This window comes from Gigantopelta aegis, chromosome 6 (assembly GCF_016097555.1).
Source record: "Gigantopelta aegis isolate Gae_Host chromosome 6, Gae_host_genome, whole genome shotgun sequence".
In the NCBI taxonomy this organism is placed as follows: Eukaryota; Metazoa; Mollusca; class Gastropoda; order Neomphalida; family Peltospiridae; genus Gigantopelta; species Gigantopelta aegis.
This window is the reverse complement of record NC_054704.1, coordinates 81,850,218-81,873,392: the sequence shown is the minus strand read 5'-3', so window position 1 is coordinate 81,873,392 and position 23,175 is coordinate 81,850,218. Positions and strand designations below refer to the sequence as shown.

Here is a 23,175-nt window from a genome sequence, read left to right as displayed (position 1 = left end):
AAAAAATATTCTTTTGTAATACAGTTTTAATAAAAAGAGGCATTCATACCAAAGCCAAACTTCATGACAATGATGAGAACTGTGTCATGATGAGAATTGGTCAGGTTGGATAATTCGCAGTAACCGAAATACTTCACCTTTACATGTGGATTATTCTGATAGCTCTTTCAAGAGTTTCTTATTTATAACTACAGTAAACTGAATACGAAAACACCACCAGCTCTGTAGTTATACAATACACTAAGATCTAGAATAATGATTCAACGAACACGAAAATAGATTCATTATTCCTGCTAGACAATCAGAACATATTCTATCCCTGATGTTCAGACCCAAATGTCAACCTTCTGAATAGAAGACAAAGTGAGAAGTCAGAAATAAAAAAGGCCAAAAGATTCATGTTGCATTTAATGGTATATAATTTTTAAGATATCCATACATGCAAAATTAATGTTAACTATAAGCACACAAAAAAAGTGGTAATTCATGTTACAGGGGCAAGATGCGCGATCGGTCTAGGATCAATCCCCGTCGGTGGGCCCATTGGGCTATTTCTCGCTCCAGCCAGTGCACCACGACTGGTATATCAAAGGCCGTGGTATATGCTATCCTGTCTGTGGGATGGTGCATATAAAAGATCCCTTGCTGCTAATCGGAAAGAGTAGCCCATGAAGTAGTGACAACGGGTTTCCTCTCTCAATATCTGTGTGTGGTCCTTAACCATATGTCCGACGCCATATAACCGTAAATAAAATGTGTTGAGTGTGTTGTTAAATAAACATTTCCTTCTTGTTACAGATTTGTTTAAAACTAGACATTATAAAGCAGCACATTAGAATTTAGTTAGCTATATGTTTTAGAAACAGTGAACACACTTAAAATATCACAGTATAAATAAATTAATAAAAAAAACAGAGATTGAGTAAGGAAACTAGAAATAAAAGGATGGAAGAAGGAATGCAAGGATAGAAGAAAAACAAAATAAAAACGTTGATACCATTTAAAAATAACCAATTATTCTTGGCTGTTATTATTTAAGGAGCAGGACGTAGCCCAGTTGTAAAACAATCTTGGATATATCCACGTCGGTTCACCCACTGGGCTATTTTTTGTTCCAGCCAGTGCTCAACAAAGGCAGTGGTGTGTATTATCCTGTCTAATGACAACCCTACGATGCTAATTACAGCTCCATATTTTGCATGATTTTGAACAGATGTATTGTGCTGTAAATCTTGCATGGGAAATGCTGTGAATAAGTGAACTATGTAATTAGATTGCTCATTCTACTGGTTGAAATATTATAAAACATCATTTGAACTTTGTTATATGCAAATGATAAGGTTCACCAAGAAAACCATTTTTTTGTCTTATTTTGTAACTGTGACCTGTGACGAATGGCAATAGATGTGAAAATAAATCGGTGAGAATAAATAGGCTTTGAAGACCGGAATGGAGAAATTTTTTGGTTTAGTAATAAAACTGACAACTTTTTCTACGACCCTGACCATGTGTACCACAAAGAACAAATTTGTGTACATTCCACCAATATGGTTACCCAAAGTGTTGAAGGATTCGAAATACAATGTGTTGCAACCGAACATGGCAAGTGACAGAAAGTGTTAGTAACAGTTATGCACTTCTCAAAATCATCAAATATACATTAAAAGAAAAAATGGATATACCTTCCATATTTCAATGTAAGTTATGACAATAAAAGTTAATTGCATTATAATTTTTTTTGTTTTTTTGTTTTTGTTGTTGTTGTTGCTTTGTTTCAAATACAGGTGTACAGTTAAATGAAAAGTGTAGGTGTATTATGATACACCTATGCTTTTCCTCATGATATACCTATGCTTTTTGAGTAAAAGTTTAGGGATATTGGTGAATAAACGTACACTTTTAACTCAAGAAACTATGACAACAAGACCTGAAGTGGGGTATACATTAACATACATGTACCAGCAGTACTTAAAATCAACAAGAGTACTGGTGAGGTACATGATACGCCTGTCAGAAGTTTGATGGAAAACCATAGTAAGCATCTGTATGCCAGACAATTGGTCCGGACAAGAAAAAGTTTACAGATGGACATACAGATGGACGTACAGATGGACAGACAATGCCATATCATAATATAACCCATCACAGACAGGCATATAAAAAGGCGACAGTCTATATTACTTTGTCCTAAATATGGGACACTTGTGTCAGTTTTAAATCCAATAATTTTATTTAGTGTACAGCTGTTCGTTCATATGTAGTACTTAATCTTAAAAAGGTGTCAGCATATATTGCCTTGTTTTAAATAAGGGACTTCTGTGTCATTATTCTAATTCCAATATACTTTTATTTAGTGCACAGCTGTTTATATATATAGTACTTAATATTAAAAGGGCATCACAGGTCTCTACAAGTACTCGAGAACTCTGGTTATAGGGCTATGCATGAAACATGGTGGGAAAACAAAAATTGAATGTGTAAAATGCAATACAATGGCATTATTTGGCATCCATGTTCAGTGCTGGAATTAAGATGTATAATGCTATTTTACTTTGTTCCTTAGTGTTCCTTAGTGTCATTATCATCTAGTATAATATGTATATTTTGGACTCGTGGAGGCCTTAGTCAAAGGAACATTTTGTTCAGTATCGCTTCGCAATTTGCTTATGCAAGTTTCATAGATCGCTACACAATTTTAAAACATTAAACAGTAAAGTTGCTAATCAATTTTGATTTGACTAGAAATAACACTAATCAAGATTTTGAAAACAAAATGTTCCCTGCATCAGTATATATTGCCGTGTCCTAAATAAAGGACGTCTGTGTCATAGTTGTAATTCTAATATACTTTTACTTAGTGCACAGCTGTTCATATGTGTATCACCAAGTAAGATTGATACATGTATTACTTACATGTATAATTATATTGATTTTAGTAGAAAATGTTAACACTGACAATGGAAATTTCTTTTGTGTAAAGAGACCTTTAGCCACATTGTTACAAGTGCATTTAAAACTAACAATTTGTATTTGATCAAAAGCATATAGAAAAGTGGTATATAAACATATATAGAATCAGATTTAAAATACATTTGTTTAAAATCAGGATCAGGTTTTATTTTAGGGTCAATCACTGATGAAAACCAATAAACAAAATTAAAAAGCGGGGGGGGGGGGGGGGGGGGGGGGGGGGGTAGGGATTCATCTTTTAGTCCTTGAAATAAGATATACAAATTAAACTAACTCTTTTATTAAAGATTAATTAATTTAACCTTATAATAAAGTTAAAAACAGATAAAAACATGTTTTGCCTTGCTGTAGTGAAATATCAGATGATATTATGTACATGTATTTGCAATAAAGGCTATTTCAATTTTATAAAAATTAAATAAAAACCTTGCTAAAAGGTCAAAAAGGACCATGAATGAATGTTCTTGAATAATGACGTAATTCATTTGATTTTTCCCATTTGCAGCTGTGCATTGTACATACTGATTATGATCAAGAATGACGTCACATACAAATAATGACAGTCGTCCTTGGTTTTGAACAAAGTTTGAAAAGTTTAACATACATGTAGGTATTTTGTAAAAGTTAATAGTTAGTAAAATATAAATTTTCTAATCAACTTATTCTTAATTAATACAATTTATATACTTAAAATTATTTACAATTGTTCTGAATGAATTATGTCTACTAGCTATTCACTACAGTAGGGGGCACAAAAATGCAGCATATACCACTGCAAATAATAATTGGGGGAAAAAACACTAACAACGGGAGGGATGGGCAAATGAAAATCAGAAAAATTAACTAATTTGGCAGTGTTGATCTGGAATGCATGAGGTCATGTGACATGCACTGAATGTTAATTTAATATCTTCCATTTTAACACAATTTCTACAAGCCATTTTGGGCTAGATATTGGCAATTTTAAGGAATAATTTTTTTTATTATTAACATGAATGGTTTTGTAAGTTTTTTATTAAGATACTTACTTGCTTAAAGTTATAACTTTATTGTTGATTAAAATGATTTTGAATTATGAATGACCAGCAAACGAAAATAAATCTGAAGATTGTGTGAACTGTGCACATGAAAACAAACATTAAGGAAAAGCTTAACACGGGTAAGGACGTTGACGATAGCTCATAGTTATCAATTTTATTACAAAATTACTCTTTAAACTATTTTGGTTTTACAAATTACTTTCTTATGTGGTAGTCTTCTAGGACCTATAAAACAATAATAATAAAAAATAATAATAAAAAACAAACACACAATATTAATCTGAATAAAGTACACTTTGTAATGAAGTACTAAAAAAAGAGATACAAAGAAAAAAGAAAGAAAGAAAGAAAGGATCTAAAACTGACCGACTTCTATTTATATCATTTATGCAATAAAAAATCCCCCATAAAGTCTGTCAACCAACATGTAAGACCAAAAAAGTAAAAATTGCTAAGCAATTTGTAAACGGTTCCATTACATAATTCTTGACGTTCTTCCATTCTTTGTCAATTACCCAACTGTAAAATCGAACTAGCCGCAAAGGGGAAATAATTATACTGATATGGCTGGACTGGATGCCTAATTAAACACAATCTGTTCACGGTAGCATTATTTAATCGTTAATACAGACATGTAATCGAACATTGAACTCGGCATTACGTTCAAGACCTAAACACAAAACCTGGAGTGGCATGCAAACCTGAATACATATTAGATTTCTTCACAGATGAACACACACACTGACATTTGATGATGGAACATAAACCTGTTTTAAAAATGATGTAATTTGTTGTATTCCATTCTTTACAAACACTTGAGACATCTTAAGCAAAACAAACAATGGAATAAAACTCTTTTTTTAATGTTGTAATATACATAAATTATTTTATTTTTTTGTTTGTTTTATTCTTCTGAAGAAAAATCCTATAAAAATTTTTTATGAATTGGCAGAGATGAAAAGATAATGACATGTGAATAAATATCTTTTAAGATCTTTGAGCAGATAATGGAGGTGAGTGTGTGTGTGTGTGGGGGGGGGGGGGGGGAGGGGCAATAAAGGTATACATATGAACAAAATTCTTTTAAAAACTTTGACCAAATGGGAAGAGGATAAAAAAAAAATCTATTAACTTTAAATGTATTTAAAGAAAACCCAATTGTTTTTAGTATTCAAACAGGGACCCTCCATTCCCCAAAAAAACAAAACCAAACAAAAAATCAAAGAACCCATACAAAAAAACATAACAACACCTGAAACCACAGCATATTTTTAACATGGCAAACACTGCATAGAAGTGTTGATAAAATCAGGAATATTACTTTAACCCCAAGTGCTTTGGGTGTTACTTTTAGTTTCATAGCACTGATAGTTTCAGTAGATGATTTGGCTTGATATTATCATATCACAATCAGGTGTCTTTAAAGTGATCTACAACTGTGGGATACTGCCAAATGATATCACATATATATCACAACATCCTCTTCAATAGCAGACCAAGGATATATTTTAGGGAGGGGAACAAGGGCAAAATGGCATATGGACAAACTCTCTGGAAAGGACACTTCAATGAAAATCATAAACAAATTGTTAAAAAAAAAGGAGCACTTTAGAATGACAAAGATTGGCAAGGTTTGTTTTAAGTATGTTGGGTGGCAATGATAAGTTGGTGTGGTAGACACACTCCATAAAGTCACGACACGATACCTAAAAAATGTTACTGTGGTATACATGTTTTCCACAAAGGTGAATAATGTCATGTCACGATATGTGTAGATTAGACATCAATTCATGCTAACTGGAATGTTTATTTATGACGAGAGCAACAACACCAATTTAACCATACATTATAACAAACCGAAAACCTCGGGTTCTCAGAATATTAACAGCTCAAATAATTAAGATTTTAGTAACAAATAATGGTAATATGTGCCGTGGTTCTGTAAATAGCTTTGATGTGGCACCTTTTAAACCAATGTTACTTTTACCAAGCAGTGACATGTTTTTTTCTTCTTTTTTTGATCATGCAAGTTTAATGGTTATATGCAGTATGTAATTGTACTTTTTCATATACATCCTTGACAATCTAACATGAGGTGTTTTATAATATAACACCCATGCTCATTTTGAACACATTTTGGATGAATATTAAAATTTAATTTTTATTAGCAAAACAGGTAGAAAAATAATATAAGTTGTAGAAGCATCATGAGGGGTATATGGCTTTTTATGTACCCTCTGTGTGTTCGTTTACCCTGAGCCGAAGGCGAGGGGGTAAAAGAGCACACAGAGGGTACATAAAAAGCCATATACCCCGAGAGATGCTTCTACAAGGAATTTATCTTGCCGACATGTTAAACCATATAGCCAAATAATCAAAATAACGCCAGACAATAATTGTTAACAATTTATTAACAGAGCGGTACCACGCGGACGCGAACGAAACCACTTGCCAGTGATGAAAAATAGTTCCATCGATAAACGAGTTTTTTAACTTCAAATATTTGTAATACGAAATTGTCTGAAACAAATATTAATATACTTGATTGATTATCAATGTTATTTATAATCTAATTATTGCTTTGGCATTAACTGGGGTGGCTGGAAACTGTTGGAAATTACAGACGGGATATAAGAGAATTTGGCTCCGCCCACAGGGGTATAAGGGATTTGTCCAACGGCAAACAACCAATGAGATTAAAAATTTTTACATGAAGGTGAGATAACAAGTTTTAATACATCATTAGGTATCAGAGATTTGCAACTGTATTTACTAGCATAATAAGCAATATACTTAGAATAATAATAATAATAATAATAATAAATTCTTTATTTAGTGAGGGTAACACAGTTAGCAAAAGCTAATCTTCCCTGAGGCCCTCAGGTACAAACAATACAGAATTACAATGCATACATTTATGAACAAATAGAAAATACATATATGGCAATAAACATATGTACAAATGATATTATTTTAGAAAATATTTCTTGAGTCTATATTTAAAAACAGCAGTATTTGGCGATGATCGGATAGCTTTAGGCAATTTATTCCAAAGTACTGGTCCAGAGTAACTGAAAGCACGTTTAAATAAAGACATTTTAGGTTTTGGAATTAATAGATTTCTATCCTCCACATTTCGAAGGTTGTAGGGATTGTTTTCTCCAACATATATTAATAAGTTTGAAAGATAGTTTGGGGCTTCATTGTATAGACATTTATAAATTTGTAAACATTTGTGATAGTGGATTTGTGTTTCCATTGTCATCCATTTTAACTGTTTAAATAGTGGGGCAGATGGAGTAATAGGATCTACATCTAATATCATCCTTGCAGCTCTCTTTTGCAGTTTTAGTAAACGTTCTAATCCATCCTGATTACAGTTTCCCCAAATTACACAGCAGTAATCGATGAGTGGTAAAATATACCCATTGTAGAAAAGTTTTCTTGCATCTAAATTTAAATACCTAATGATTTTTGATAACAGATAGACGTTTAGAGATCAGGGAACACACATGTTTAACCTGATTTGTCCATTTTAAATTATTATCAACTTTAATTCCTAAAAGTTTTTCGCATTCAGTGTGTTGCAGATGTTCTGAATTTATTATAAGAGAAATATCATTTTGGATTGTAACTTTTTGTCTTGTTCCTATAGTCATATATTTGGTCTTTTTTGTGTTTATGAACATTTTATTATAGGAACACCATTTTTCTACACTATTCAGATCTTGCTGTAGTTTATCTTGAATTTGAGTAACAGTTTTCCCTGACATGAACATTGTTGAATCATCTGCATACATACTTATGGTACAATGTTCAATGTATAGTGGAAGATCATTTATGTACAGTATAAAGAGAAGAGGTCCTAGTATGGAACCCTGTGGAACACCATAAATAATGGATTTAGGTTCTGATGTTGCCATTCCTAGTGACTTGCTGTGTCCTGTTAGTTAAATAAGATTGGAACAAGTTAAGAGAATTCCCTTTGCAGCCATAAATGTTTAACTTTTGAATCAGAATTGAATGGTCCACAACATCAAAAGCTTTTTTGAAATCAAGAAATATGACTCCATTTAGATTTCCTTCATTCATTTCATGTAACCAGAATGTAACATTGTCGTTTTGAACACTTAAGCATCTTAAACTACATAATTAAATATATTTACAGTACACTGTAAACTTTGTGATGCGTTGTTAACTATATATGTAAAATGCACTGGTGTACGAAATGGGGGGGGGGGGGGGGGGGGGGGGGGGGGGGGGGGGGGCATATGCTCCCCAATTTTCAGATATTTTGCTTTATATTTGCTTTATAATAGTGTAAAAGTGTGTAAATATAAAAGTGTTCCCCCAAACTTTTTGGCACCTTCCTACGCTCGTGAAATGGATAGTTATTAAAACATGAAACTAAATTCATAAGTCTATTCAGTAGGCATGAACTCATTCACTCGTCCCTACCCCCAAAATAGGGCCAGTAACCCATGACCCAATACTGAACTCGTCCCTACCCCCAAAATAGGGCCAGTAACCCATGACCCAATACTGAACTCTCTGTGAACCAGTTAATCCAATGAGCATGAGGACCAAGTTCCACTGACATCATGTCTGGGCCATACATTACATGTAATAATGTTAATAATATTACAAAGCCTAATCGCATTATTTAGCTGACACATTATTACAGTACTGGCTATTATAGGAATAATTACATAATCTACTTGCTCTATTTATGTAATGTTAAAGTACAAACTAATACATTAATATTCATAAGTAATAGATATTTACAGTGTGTAAAAATATACTCTGAATGTTTTTTTGGATTTTTTTTTCAGAATACGATACCATGCATAGCTCAGGTAACAACAGATGATGGTAAAGTACAGGTCACAACATACATTTACATAAACCCGATTAAAGGGGGACTGACGAAATGTGAAATGCATTAGTATACACAGAATGTTAGATTAGGCAGATGTTACTCAAGCTATTGTCTCTAGATGGGATTTTGAGATCGTGCCGACTTTACAGAAATCTGGATTATATAGATGCTGCTTTATACAGAGTCAACTGTACATATAAATATTATAATATTACACACAAACACGAAAATCACTTGAGCAATTCTAATTAAGGGTTGTTCTAGAATTTATCACGAATGATGGAAAGGCACTGTAATTATTAATTTATGCTTGATAGGTCTACCACCTTGAGTTTCCTATGCATACTATACTTTACACGGCTTGAAATTATCGGCAGGTTTTTGCTACTGGATAAAAATTATTGCTGTCACTTGAAGGAATAATTTGGGGGGTTTAATTTTGTGCTAATTGTTACAAAAGTTATTGATATTGGCAGGCTAAAAATTGTCATAGGTGAGCATTCTGCCTACAGGAAAAAACCTTCAAAATTGCCATATGTAACAATTTCTTATTTCTTAAGTTAATAAAAATTATTTTATGGGTGGTGAGTCTTTCATCCCCTCCCCCCTCCACATGTGATATATTCTATTTTGGAACTGGGTAACTAAAAATATCTTTAAGAATTACGACTGTCAAAATTCTGGAAAAATCATAATATTCTGTAACCACTGAAAGCCAATTATGGCGTTATTCATTATCTTAACTGATTAGTGACCATACTAGTCTTATATTAAGCCCTGAATTCAAACTAATCGAATCAATCACCGTTGTCAGGTATAGATAATGTTATTCCATCCCAAGGGACAAAATGTTTTTTGTGAGTTACAAAAACATTTTGTCCCGAGGGTTGGAATTGCCATATCTATATCTCACAACAGTGACCGATCCTTTTTCTTGCCCATTTAATTACAGTAACAAAAGATTAATTTTGTAAGCTACGGTTTGTTTATTGTAGAACAACACATAAACATTCCACCTACAAACTCATTTAATCATATGTGGAAAAATATAGTCCACCTTATGCAACAATATAAAAATGTAACAACTTACCAATAAATATAAAGTTGAAAATATTAATTTGTTTAAATATTTTTAAAACAATGATACAACGTGAAATGGCAAACAAAATTTTGAAAACCATGAGTTATGACGTCAATCATTGTAAAGCATGACGTCACGCGTATGTAGAAATTTAGCACTGTGCAAAAGCTGGCTAATTCAGCCCAGTGGGCAAGAAATACTAAACCAACACAACACATACATGAAGATGTATCTACTTAAATATATGTATGCATATCAAAGCAATTTTCCGGTAAACCATTGGGCAGATTGCGAATCATGAAAGTTGACCGGTGAAGCAGTAAGTGATAAACACGAGTAATAAGAGCCTCAATAATAGATGGATTAAGACATCAAATGCCAGTAGCCCACAGGCTGAACAGTAGCGGACATAAAAACAAGACATGTCTTTAAATAACAAATCATTCCTCCACAACATTCTCAAGTGTAACCAACCAATGGGCAATTAAGTAGTACTAGAAAAGTAGCATCATTTGTAGCACAAAAAAAGTAACATAAAAGGCTATTGATGTAATTGGAAACCACAACAAACAATATGGCCTTGGCCAAGGGTTTTTTTTCTTTAATTTATTTATATAAATTGGGTAATAAATTCATAACCCAAGTGCTTGAAGGATTCAGAAAACCAAACACTGTTACAGTCATGGATACAACTAAATTGTTGTTGTTGATCAACCAAATTATAAAAATTGATGAGCCATATTGTGTGTAATTTCTGTATTATTTCTACTTCAGCAGACACATGTACAATAAGGTAATCATTTCCAGCATATATAGCTCAGTCAGTTGAGTGCTTGCCTGAGGTGCTTGCATTGCAGGATCGAACCACCTTGGTGGATCTATTCAACTGATTGGGGTTTTTTTCTCTTTCCAATCAGTGCACAACAAATGGTCATCCAATGGGGTTTTTTTTGGCTGCAATTCTTGTTAAAATGTCCAGAAGACTGGCAGGACCTGGTTGTGGCCTCATTTTGTCAAGTTTTAAAAGATAATTCCAGTTCCAACATAAGGAAAAAGGAAGACTGACATCAATTTCATTTCATGATACTTGATTAAATAACTCATAGAATACACTTGATGTAGGACATTTGGTGGTTGGGGTTTTCCACCTTTTTTTTTTTTTTTAGAAGTATTCTCAAAATGAATACAATAGAACAGTGTGTCTCTGAGTTAAGACAATAGTATCTTAAGTTTATGAAATGTATTTACTTTTTGACAGATGTATTTAATGAATTTCCATACACATATTTAATTTATGTCAAACATGTATTTAACATATTTTCATAATGTATTATATAACGTTGTTACCTTAAAATAAAAAAATACATTGTTTCTTTCATGTTAATTTGACAATACCCATTATATAATTTTTGAAATGTGTTACATTTGACAGATAGTGAAAACACAAGTCATAATAATTGTTCATAACAGACAGCTTCACTTGGCAAATATATTTAACATGCCCAAGAAATGAAAGCAATTCTAATGATGTCAAGTGAGGCTTTCAAAGTAATATATAGTCAGTATAACAGAGTAATAACAAACAAAACAAATAATAATAATACATAAAAAGGAAATAATAATAAAGTAATGTACAGGAAATAACAAAACTAATACAAAAGAAAACAAATCACACCCATCTGGCAATCTAACAGACAAATATCCACAAGCTCAGCCTTTGTAGGTCTTTTGCAGATAATAAATACTAAAATTGAATTCACTGAAAACACCTGGGATTTTTTTTAATGTATATATTAGAAGCAATTTTTTAAATAAAATATTAAAAATTTAATCAAAAACAGGAGTGCACATTTATGAATAATAAAAACAAAAAACAACAACAAATGAAATTATAATTTATGGGAACTTACAAATTCCAAAAAGTTGTTGATAGAATTCATAATAATAAATTTTAAGTCAATATTTATCAGGAAAGTCCTTATTCTGCTATATAACTAAGGTCAACGACAGTCACTTTTCACACCCTTGTTTTGGCTTCGTACACAATAAATATAGCATATCTAACTGTAATTTCACTTGAAAACCATATTTTGTAAAAGGTACAATTTTTTAATCACAAGATTTTCTTCAAACACATTCTTGTGGACAATAGACAACAGCAAATAATTTAATATTTTTAGAAAACAAATAAATAAAAATAAACATTTATTAAATATAACCATTTTCATTAACATCTGGAATAACTTTACTGTCTAGTACAAAGACATAATGCTGTAGCAGACGATTTGAACATAACAAATCCATGCATTAATAGTGTCACAATCAAGGGGAAACAACCCTGAAATCTTGAGACAAGAAAAAATAATAATAACACTGACGTGTTGAAATTTCTATATTTTTTTACAACCAGATACAAATCAGAGGTTATTAAACTTTTAAAAGAGTTGTTTTTTGCTTTCAGCTGTAACATCTTCCTGTTGATTTTGTGTGAAGTAACTAGTGAGAAAAATTCAGCTTCATTTAAGCTGAAAACACGAATGATCTTGACAGCAAGAACGAAAAACATCCTCGGTGTTATGGAATGTATTGATTATTATATTCTACTAAGAATAAGAACTACATCTGATGGCCGTTTCCAGCATTTTAAAATGAAAATTATATTATTGTTGCTTTAAACATAAAAGATATCTAAAACAAACATACATTGCTCTTTTTTTTTAATGAAAATTAAAAAGTGTGAAATAATTTCAAATAATTTTAACAACAACATAAATGTAATTTTATTTTTTAAAACCACATCCAAATCCAAGTCAGACAATACATTTTATTATATATATATATTCCAATTAAATTAATCCAGAAAGAGGTTTTTTTAAAAGGCACTGATTCTAGTTACTGTACGCATTGTAAAATAGTTTCAGCTATTAACTTGGGGTTTTTTAACAGTTAAATTACATATTTCTATATATTCTAATACGGTATTGCTTATATAATCAATTTTGACAAATCCTATGTTTTTTTAATCCTAGTAGCTCAAAATCTCAAAATGCATCTTTTGTAAAACAGAAAAAATATGTACCTTGGGAGCTATAGCCAGTGACTTTAATTATTTTTGTTAGTGTAATAAACTGAACCACCTACCTGGGGTACCTTCGTAACCACTGTCATTGGCGAAATCCCCCTGACCACAGTGCTCTATAACGGCATGAACTAATGATGGACGTTTCGGTGGAAGACTTGGAACTGTGTGTGTGTTGCCTCGGCCAATATACTTAACATATTTGTCACCTGGAGATAAAAAAAACACCCACAACCAATTTTTTTAAACTTTTTTTTAGCAATCTCATACAATTTGAAATTAACACATAACTGAACTGTATATGAGGAGTTGAATGAATGAATGAATGTTTAACGACACCCCAGCATTAAAAATACATCGTCTATTGGATGTCAAATATATGAGGAGTTTCTATTACCAAAACCAATGAAAATCCAAACAACTTACTACTTCAATTTATAAACTATACTTAATAACTGTTGTAAAATAATAGTGAAATCAGTGGACGTATCTCATCCAGTAAAGGATTACTCACAACTGTCAACTATCTGTCGAAACTAGTGACCTACAACTGGTATATCAAAGGCCCTGGTATGTGCTGTCCTGTCTGTTGGAAAATACATATTAAAGATTATTTACCACTGATGAAAAATTGTAGCAGGTTTTCTCTATGACGACTACATACATACATGTGTATATACAAAAATCACCAGAATGACATCTCAGAAGCATTTTTTATCATCCACCTAACAAATTTGACAACAGCGCACCTCCCCTTGGTTGTTGGAAAAGAAGCTGCTTTAGTAATATATAGGGTTCGAATGCCATTATGCTAATTCAGTGACTGTTCAGTGTATGCTATTCAAAACATCTTTTTAACATTATGTTAACATTCAGCTTTACTGAAGATTTTTTGCAATCAAAGTGGTACACATATATTAAGTCATATTGTACATTTAGATTTGCTACCTGGGATCTTGTTCCAGCCAGTGCACAAAGGCTGTGGTATGTGCTATCTTATCTGTGGAATGGTGCATATAAAAGATCCCTTGCTACTCATGGAAAAACGTAGCAGGTTTCCTCTCTACGATTGTGTCAAAATTACCATATGTTTGACATCCAACAGCCGATGAGTAATAACTCATCTGAATTACAAAACTGGTATCTCTGCACAAGGCACAGTCCAAATGAAATCTTTAACAAGGTTATAGGCTCTAGTGGTGTCGCTAAACAAAACAAACTAACTTTTGTTACCTGGGAAGAATCCCACGGAACCCTGTTTGAGGTTACACCCATATAGCCAGCCCTCAGGAGTCTCCGGCATGTCTGCAAACTGTGTGTTATCTGGGTGAGACAAGTCGACTTCGAGCTGGTCGCCGGGACTGATCGGGATGTTGTTCTCGTCATGCTGGTATTTGTCAGGATCGTACTGATGCAGAGCCTCATAAAGCACGATGTTAGACATGGTGCATAACAACCTAGAATAAAAAAAGCTAATTATTAATAAAAATATTAAATCACACCTTAGCACACTATTAAAGTATAACCTCGGTGGATCCATTCAAATGAGTTTTTTCTCATTCCAGTCAGTTCACTACAACTGGAAAAAGGCCATGGTATGTGCTTTCTTGTCTGTGGGAAAGTGCATATAAAAGATCCCTTACTGCATTAGGAAAAATGTAGTGGGTTTCATTTAAAGGTAGCATTGTCTACTTATTGCTGTTTTTATTTGTGTCTGTAAATATTTGAACTTTTCTAACTAGTTAAACTACTGCTACATTGTGACTTAAGTGTAATCTATTGGGCCCAGCTGACATTTTATAATGCTGGCACACTCATATGAGAGAGAGAGAGAGAGAGAGAGAGAGAGAGAGAGAGAGAGAGAGAGAGAGAGAGAGAGAGAGAGAGAGAGAGAGAGAGAGAGAGAGAGACAGACAGAGAGACAGACAGACAGAGAGAGAGAGACAGACAGACAGAGAGAGAGAGACAGACAGACAGAGAGAGAGAGAGCACAGCAGAAAGAGAGAGAGAAGGCGGTAGGGACATAAATAGAGACAGAGGGGACTCAGAAATGGAGGGAGGGGAGGGACTGAGAGACAGGCAGTCTGTATTGCATACTGTTTATAAATGCTAACACTGGTAACTGGTATGACCCACTTATTGTTATTATTGTTGCCTAGTCTAGACTACTTACCAGTGATCACTCGTGTTTGCAAATGATATACAATGACCAATGACAATAAATGAATAATTTTTCAAAGCAAACGTAGCCCAGTGGTAAAGTACTCGCCTGATGCACTGTCAGTCTGGGGGAAATCTGTGGATCCACTAGGCTATTTGTCATTCCTTTGAGTGCAACACAACCGGTATACCAAAGGTATATACTCTATCCTATCTGTGGGATGGTGCATATAAAAGATCCCTTGCTACTAATGGAAAAATGTAGCGGGTTTCTTCTCTAAGACTTACAGGTAAAAATTACCAAATGTTTGACATCCAATAGCTGATGATAAATTAATCAATGTGCTCCAGTGGTGTCGTTAAACGAAGCAAATTTTAACTTTATTAAAGTATATGGCTGATTGGTATCCAACATATGCAACGTTTAAGCTGCCATTCGCCAAATTGCCAAATGTGATTTAAAGTTGAATTTGGTGAATATGTCATTACCAATTTGGTAAAAAGCTATTTTGTATGTGCATACATATTTTAAGAAACGATTATATTTAGTTAAAACGTTATTTGAAAATGGCTACAGATTTCCTAATTACATTTTCCAAATTGATATTATTTTTTTGGCATCCAGCTTACACCCTAATATGGTTCTTTTGACACTAGCTCTAAACAATGACAAGAAACGTGCTGCCACTACATAGGCTACTCCTAACAATAACCTACAAAGAGAAACATATTTTGAGCTTATATGAGATTACTGCAACCTAGAAAGAAACATAAATTAGCTGAGATGAAATTACAATAAACTTTATTTTTATTCCTATGTTACAGAACAACTTAAAAAAATTAGAGATATTTTAAACCAGGAAAATCCATCTAGAAATCTACTTTAATATGTGTTGGTCAACAGGCAGAGATCCACACCCAAAGCACCACAAAACATTGAAGTGCCATGACAAATCAAGTGTATTGCAGAGGAATACAATAAATTTATTTTTAGCTGGAACATGTTTTAATGCATATTAAGTGTATTTCTAAATACTGTAGGTGCCCTTTTTAGCTGTTGCAACCCAACCCTGAAAACTGAGGGTGCTCTTTTTAAATGTTGCACATCTTCTTCGAGAAAAATCCTGCATTCGCTCCCCAACACATATTTTTACTTTTCCACTTTCCAATTAATGGTGGTGTGTGTGTGTGTGTGTGTGTGTGTGTGTGTGTGTATTTATGTGCAAGAGCAATTGCCGCCAAATTTTCACTTACTCAAAATGAAACTGCTTGGTATATATGTATTTCCTTGTCCACTGGATAACTACTGACATACATTCTGCTTGTCCACTGGATAACTACTGACATACATTCTGCTTGTCCAATGGATAACTACTGACATACATTCTGCTTTTCCAGGCAGATTTTAATTCAGATGGAATTACTGTACAGTAATAATCCAATGGGTTTTACTATATATTTAGTTTTTGTTATACAGGTACATTTAGCTCATTGCTAGAGTTTAGATACAAGATAGTTAATTACTTTATGGGGACAGTGCTCTACAATGCAAGTAAAATACTCGCCATGGCGACTAAAAACATTCCCTGGCATCTAAAAAATAAAATCACATTCATCAGTTGGCGATTGTCCAATAATTTTACTTTAATCTGTAAACAAAACTGGACATCGGAAAACACAGTGGACCAGTAGAGATTTATCTTCCATAAAACTTGTTTTCTATCAGTAGTTTGTTGGAAAAATAAAAGTTTGAGACAAGTTAATCGGACAATGAATAACGGTGATGTTAAGGGAGGTAATACTTTGTTATGATGTTATCTCCCTTAACTTGAATTTCAAGCGTTTGGAAATAATTCGGCCCCAGTTCAGTTTTGGACCAAGTCGGTCCTGTCCCATTTAGAGCCAGGTTTTATTGGTGTATTAAAATGAGATTGTTGAGTCACTGTGTGTGTTTCAAACTCAAATGTTAATTATTTTAAATGTCGACTTATATATGCGTTATGCTGGGCTCCAATCGTAACGTGCTTATCGTAATAATGGGCCCTCCACAATAATGACGTCTCCAGTCGTGAATGTTGTTTTAATCACGTTGGAAGTCATGTTCACCAGTGGAGGATGAAAACATGTTTATATTTTTATGACTCGACTTTAGTTGGCTTTAAAGACACAACTATTTACAAAATAGTATTTAAAGATTTACAAGGCAGTATGTGACGAAAATAAATATTATTTAAACCAAAAGTAAGGTAGCTGATTGGTAACTACTAGTAACATGTTGAAGCCTGGTCATTATTATCACAATGCTTTTATTCAACTTTTAATGAGTACTGCAATTTAAATGCATATCTTAGCAGTGCCATTCAAATAGTAATTCGCTTAATTTCGTTTAATAAAATTATTGGGTACGGAATTTGATAATGATAGTTATAGTCCTTCACTGTTTTAATGGAACCGGACACAAACAGTAACTTGTAATGACTATTTAACAACTAGGAATTACCCCTTCACGAGTTCATTCATATGCGGTCCTAATAACAATTATGGCATTAGTAATGTGCCGTAAAATGGCAGATGAATCGATTTAATGACAAGTATATATTAGCTGGCTACTAAATATAAGTGGCTGGCGACTAAAATATTATACTTTACTGGCCAGGGAAGAGTAAATCTGAACTTGCTTTGTAGAGCACTGGGACAAGGATTTGGGAAAGGGTGGGAGGTGGTAATTAAGTAGTTTAAATTACATTTTTAAGTAAATGAGCCATGAAACTCAACCTTGTTTTATAAAGTATAATACCAATCTTCTTTTAAATAAACATCTCACATTTTATAAATTGAAAAAACAAAAACAACATAGAATGATATGTTCTACTTTAAATAACAGAAACTCACAAATTTAATATCTTATTCTTAATTTAACTGGAATTACACGGGAAAAAAAAAAAGAAAAAAAAAAATCTCTGTTATTTAAATAAGATGTAAAATGTTCAGACAATTAAATGTATATTCAGTTCAATAATTTATGTCAAACAAAACCAATTTACCCAGATACTCTTGTACATGTACATGTACCTGTATGCTATAACCACACAAATAGGTCAACACAACTACATGTAACTCTAAAGTGTCAGATTAACTCACTGCTCTCCTCTAAGAAAACATCTAAAGATACCTGTAATTGTTCGCTGGGTATTGTTTTAATTCCTTTTAATATATCCCAAGTAAACAATGAGCTCCAAGTCAGATGTTTTTAAGTTTCCATCTACTAATTCAGTGATTGAGCTCTAAGTGCTAACAGTAACACAGTCTGATATAAATGTACATACATTAAACATCTTCCACTAATTACAGAAAATAATACCCTTTTGTTATCTTGTTCATGGCATTATTCTTATTTCAAGCAAAAAATCAAATAAAAAATGTATGTACACATATATTGTTCTTTTACTTAAATTTATGCATTTTGTTTTTAAAAAATAGCAACTAAATTGAACAATATATTTTTATTGGGGTCAACTTTATTACCCCCCAAAAAGACTATAATTTGGGGGTTTTTGTTTGTTAATTAAAACAAATTCTTTCACATTTTTTAAAATTTAAACAGAATGACAAAACTACATGTATCATTGTATGATGCCTAACATGTTAAATACTTTAAGTGAAAATGTAAATCAATTCACATAAACTGTGTATAAGAGTATTAGTCTGTTGTAACATCACATACCAGTAAGCAAAAACATTTTGGATTAAAATTACCTTACAACTACACGTACAGTTTGATCACCTAATGATGTATAAAATTTCAGCTGCCAACCATAAAACAATAAATGTGTTTTTCAGCAGTTATTCAGGATCATTGTTACTTGCTATAATCAACAATTAAATGCACAATCTGCCAGTGGGACGTGAACTCTTCTACTAATTTTTCAGTGCTTTATTTGCTGTTTATTTGATGAGACCCCCAACTCTGTTAGCTAGTACCTATTTAATTACTTTGGTAATGACTGTTTTGCCTATTACTAGTATTAGAATTACGTGTAGGCTAGCGGTTTGAATAATGCGTCGTTTTATTCTTTTGATATCAGTCTGACATGGGATAATGCCCTGTATTTGAGCAATTGGCAGTACCATTCCTGGCGACATGAATAGTAGGCCCTAAAAGTATAACCCACTATCAAATACACTGAACCATCTATTACCGTGTGTCACACTGTCGTACCCTCATTTAAATTTAATTATTTTGATAGTGGTTTTAGATACCAACCATGAGTTTAATCAATTATTTTCCCCCGGGAGAGGGCAAAAGCGAAAACGGGACAATGATGATGGATCACACTTGACAAAAGACCAAACGTACAACACGACAAAACTGAAAGTTACAACATAATTTAAGTGTTTGTTTCATTTTACTGTTATACTTGTAAATGTGTAATCTTACAAAAATTAGATCAAAATCCAGTTATAATTGATCAAGAATTTGGGCTAGTGCTTCATCTTGGTGGGCTAGTGGTTTTCACAAACCCACTAGCCCTGTGGCTAGTGACTTTTCAAAATATTTGTCATACTCTGGGTTTAGTCTTAGAAGTTAGAGACTTTGATATAGAGGGGTACGGATAGTTTAAACCCTACAATAGTACAAATGGTTTATATATTTCTTCAATTTACATACAATAAGAGTAATGTTCATATCAGTACAAGTGGTCTAGAACTGCTCCTCAGTTTCTAGCATTTACTTCCAGATTAATATGTGAGAAACAGTGTTAAACTTACAGTACAGAATCATAAAAATTAATGTGTTGACGCTTTAAGTTGAAAAACATGTCTCACTTACCGTCTGGAATAAATAAAACGTTATGCGGAAAACTTTGTGGTTTAAATGGTATTATTATATTTTAATATTCTAATGTACTATTTTAATCAAATGCATGAAAAGTTCATTTAAAATATACCTGATCTACTTCTGGGTTTGACTGCAAAAACAGGAAGTGGCTATCGCAAGCCCGCCATGTTAGGTGAAAGGTTTTGAGGTTTGCCAGAGTAATGTCCCTTAATTTTAAATTATAAGGTTAACTAAAACTAGATTACTTCTCATTGCCGGTAATGTTATTACTGTAATACATACTGGTTTTGATCTAAAGGTAGCATTGTCTACTTATTGCTGTTTTTATTTGTGTCTATAAATATTTGAACTTTTCTAACTAGTTAAACTACTGCTACATTGTGACTTAAGTGTAATCTATTGGGCCCAGCTGACATTTTATAATGCTGGCACACTCATGAGAGAGAGAGAGAGAGAGAAGAGAGAGAGAGAGAGAGAGAGAGAGAGAGAGAGAGAGAGAGAGAGAGAGACAGAGAGAGAGAGAGAGAAAGAGAGAGAGAGAGAGAGAGAGAGAGAGAGAGAGAGAGAGAGAGAGAGAGAGAGAGAGAGAGAGAGAGAGAGAGAGAGAGAGAGATCACTTGTGTTTGCAAATGATATACAATGACCAATGACAATAAATGAATAATTTTTCAAAGCAAACGTAGCCCAGTGGTAAAGTACTCGCCTGATGCACTGTCAGTCTGGGGAAAATCTGTGGATCCACTAGGCTATTTGTCATTCCTTTGAGTGCAACACAACCGGTATACCAAAGGTATATACTCTATCCTATCTGTGGGATGGTGCATATAAAAGATCCCTTGCTACTAATGGAAAAATGTAGCGGGTTTCTTCTCTAAGACTTACAGGTAAAAATTACCAAATGTTTGACATCTAATAGCCGATGATTAATAAATCAATGTGCTCTAGTGGTGTTGTTAAACAAAAGAAACTTTAACTTTTGCTACTTTATCAGTTTGTCCAGAATACTACTTTCAAACATGTCAAGTAAGGAAGGAAGAATTTTTTTTATTTAATGACGCACTCAACACATTTTAGTTGCAGTTATATGGCATCAGACATATGGTTAAAGACCACACAGATATTGAGAGAGGAAACCTGCTGTCGCCAATTCATGAACTAGTCTTTTTGATTAGCAGCAAGGGATCTTTTATATGCACCACCCCATAGACAGGATAGCATATAGCACACCCTTTGGTGTACCAGTTGTGGTGCACTGGCTGGAGCGAGAAATAGCCCAATGAGCCCACTGACAGGGATCGATCCCAAACTGACCGTGTATCAAGTGAGTGCTTTACCAATGGGCTATGTCTCGCCCTATGTCAAGTGAGTGATGGGACAGCTTGATAGACAAGATGCCCTTCATCTTCTACTCTTCATTTCATTTGCTTCGTGACTACATGTTGAGGCCAGATGTTACTATGAATGATACTGTCCTCTCTAAATCAATTTTGGAACCATACAGTTTCTTCTGGCCCTCAGTTGCTGTAGATTTTTGCAGTCTTGGATGACATGTTCGGTTGTCTGTTCTGCCTCTCCACATGAGCAGGGGCGGCGTAGACGGTAAGGCCAGTACGGCCATGGCCGTACCACTTTTCAACAAGGTACGGCATGGTCATACCACTTTTGTGTGTGTGTGTTTGTGTGTTATATTTGCTATATCTGTGAAAATGTCTTACAAGTAATTTGAAAGGGGAGTCTGGCAACCACGAGCCGTACCACTATTTTTTACACTGTGCATAGTACTAGCCCGAACCTCTTATGCATGTTCTGGTTTAGCCTGTTGTGTCCAGTCCTTTGTCTGGAAATAACCATCACTTTGTTTGGGAGATCTGTAGAGTGATTTAATATGGGTTTTCATCTCTTCATATGTTACCCAGTTATTCTCCTGTTCTTTAGCTGCACCCAGGTTTACTGGTCTGTCTGCATTATCATTCCAAAGTATGCTACAGTGAGCAGGGATCCATTGCAGTACAACTTAGTTGATACTGCTGATAGGGTGTAGGGCTTCTGCAAGTTTATCAAGCTTGCTGTTTTGATGCCCCTCATAACATTAAAAGGAAGTCTCTGATTTAGTGCAAGACAACCATTAGATACAATGATATAACTAGACAACCATGTTGTTTATCTATATTTCAGTATGTCACATATCATTATAGCAACAAATACAACAACTAAATTCATATATAAATAAATAAGAAATGAAATTTAAACCAAAGGTGAAAATATAAAAATAATAAAACAAAATAAATGCTTGCTGTTGCTTTTCAGTCTGTGTTCATAACAGATTTTACAATAGGGTGTGGTATTTTGTTGGTTCATAAATCCCATACTATGAACCTGTTTGGAAACATGCATGTATATGGGTGGATGGATAAATGGATGGATGATTCAGAATGAATGCATGCATGACATCCTAGTAGGAATAAAAACATGTTGTGATATCGGATTATGATATTAGAATACATATCTCTGTCTGTCTGTCTGTCTGTCTGTCCGTGTCTCTCTCTCTCTCTCTCTCTCTCTCTCTCTCTCTCTCTCTCTCTCTCTCTCTCTCTGTTACTGTCTCTCTCTTTTACTTCTTTTTTGTATTTTTGTTTTAAAGAATGAAGTCAAAATTTAAACACAAAATTTAAAAAGAACAAAAAAGTAGATTTTTAGAACTGTTTGGTCAATTCATAATCTTTATTTTAGGTGTCTGTTAATTTTGTTTCTTTCCACAGCAAATATACCAGTACTACAATAATATAATTACTAGAGGTGCTTGTCCCTCTCCCCTCACCCCCATAGATAAAAGTTACAACACAAGATGATGTTCACCTTAACAATCACTAAAAATAGATTGATCCCTTCTTGCTAATGGAAACACGTAGCAAGTTTCCTCTGAAGACTAGGAGTGAAATTACTAAATTTTGACACCCAATAGCCAATTAATAAATCAATGTGCTCTAGTGACATTGTTAAACAAAACAAACTTTCAACTTTTAACATCAGACATATGCCCCCTGCCTCAGGGTACCATCTATTTTAGTTTTATGGGCACTTTATTAAACTTCTCTTTTTTTTTAACTCAAATTTATACAATAAATT

General features: G+C 33.5%; 1 protein-coding gene across 1 annotated transcript in view; it reads right to left on the bottom strand.

Annotated features, from left to right (window-relative positions):
* The window catches only part of LOC121375953 (phosphatidylinositol 3-kinase regulatory subunit alpha-like), a 211,625-nt gene extending 191,397 nt beyond the window's left edge, over positions 1-20,228 (bottom strand). The window contains exons 1-3 of the mRNA XM_041503695.1: positions 20,159-20,228; positions 14,283-14,506; positions 13,112-13,258 (exon numbers count right to left, since the gene is read on the bottom strand). Of these exons, the coding sequence (XP_041359629.1) occupies positions 13,112-13,258; positions 14,283-14,493 (358 nt within the window). The 5' untranslated portion in view covers positions 14,494-14,506; positions 20,159-20,228. The remainder of the gene's footprint in view (positions 1-13,111; positions 13,259-14,282; positions 14,507-20,158) is intronic.
* Between the last annotated feature and the right edge of the window lie 2,947 nt (positions 20,229-23,175).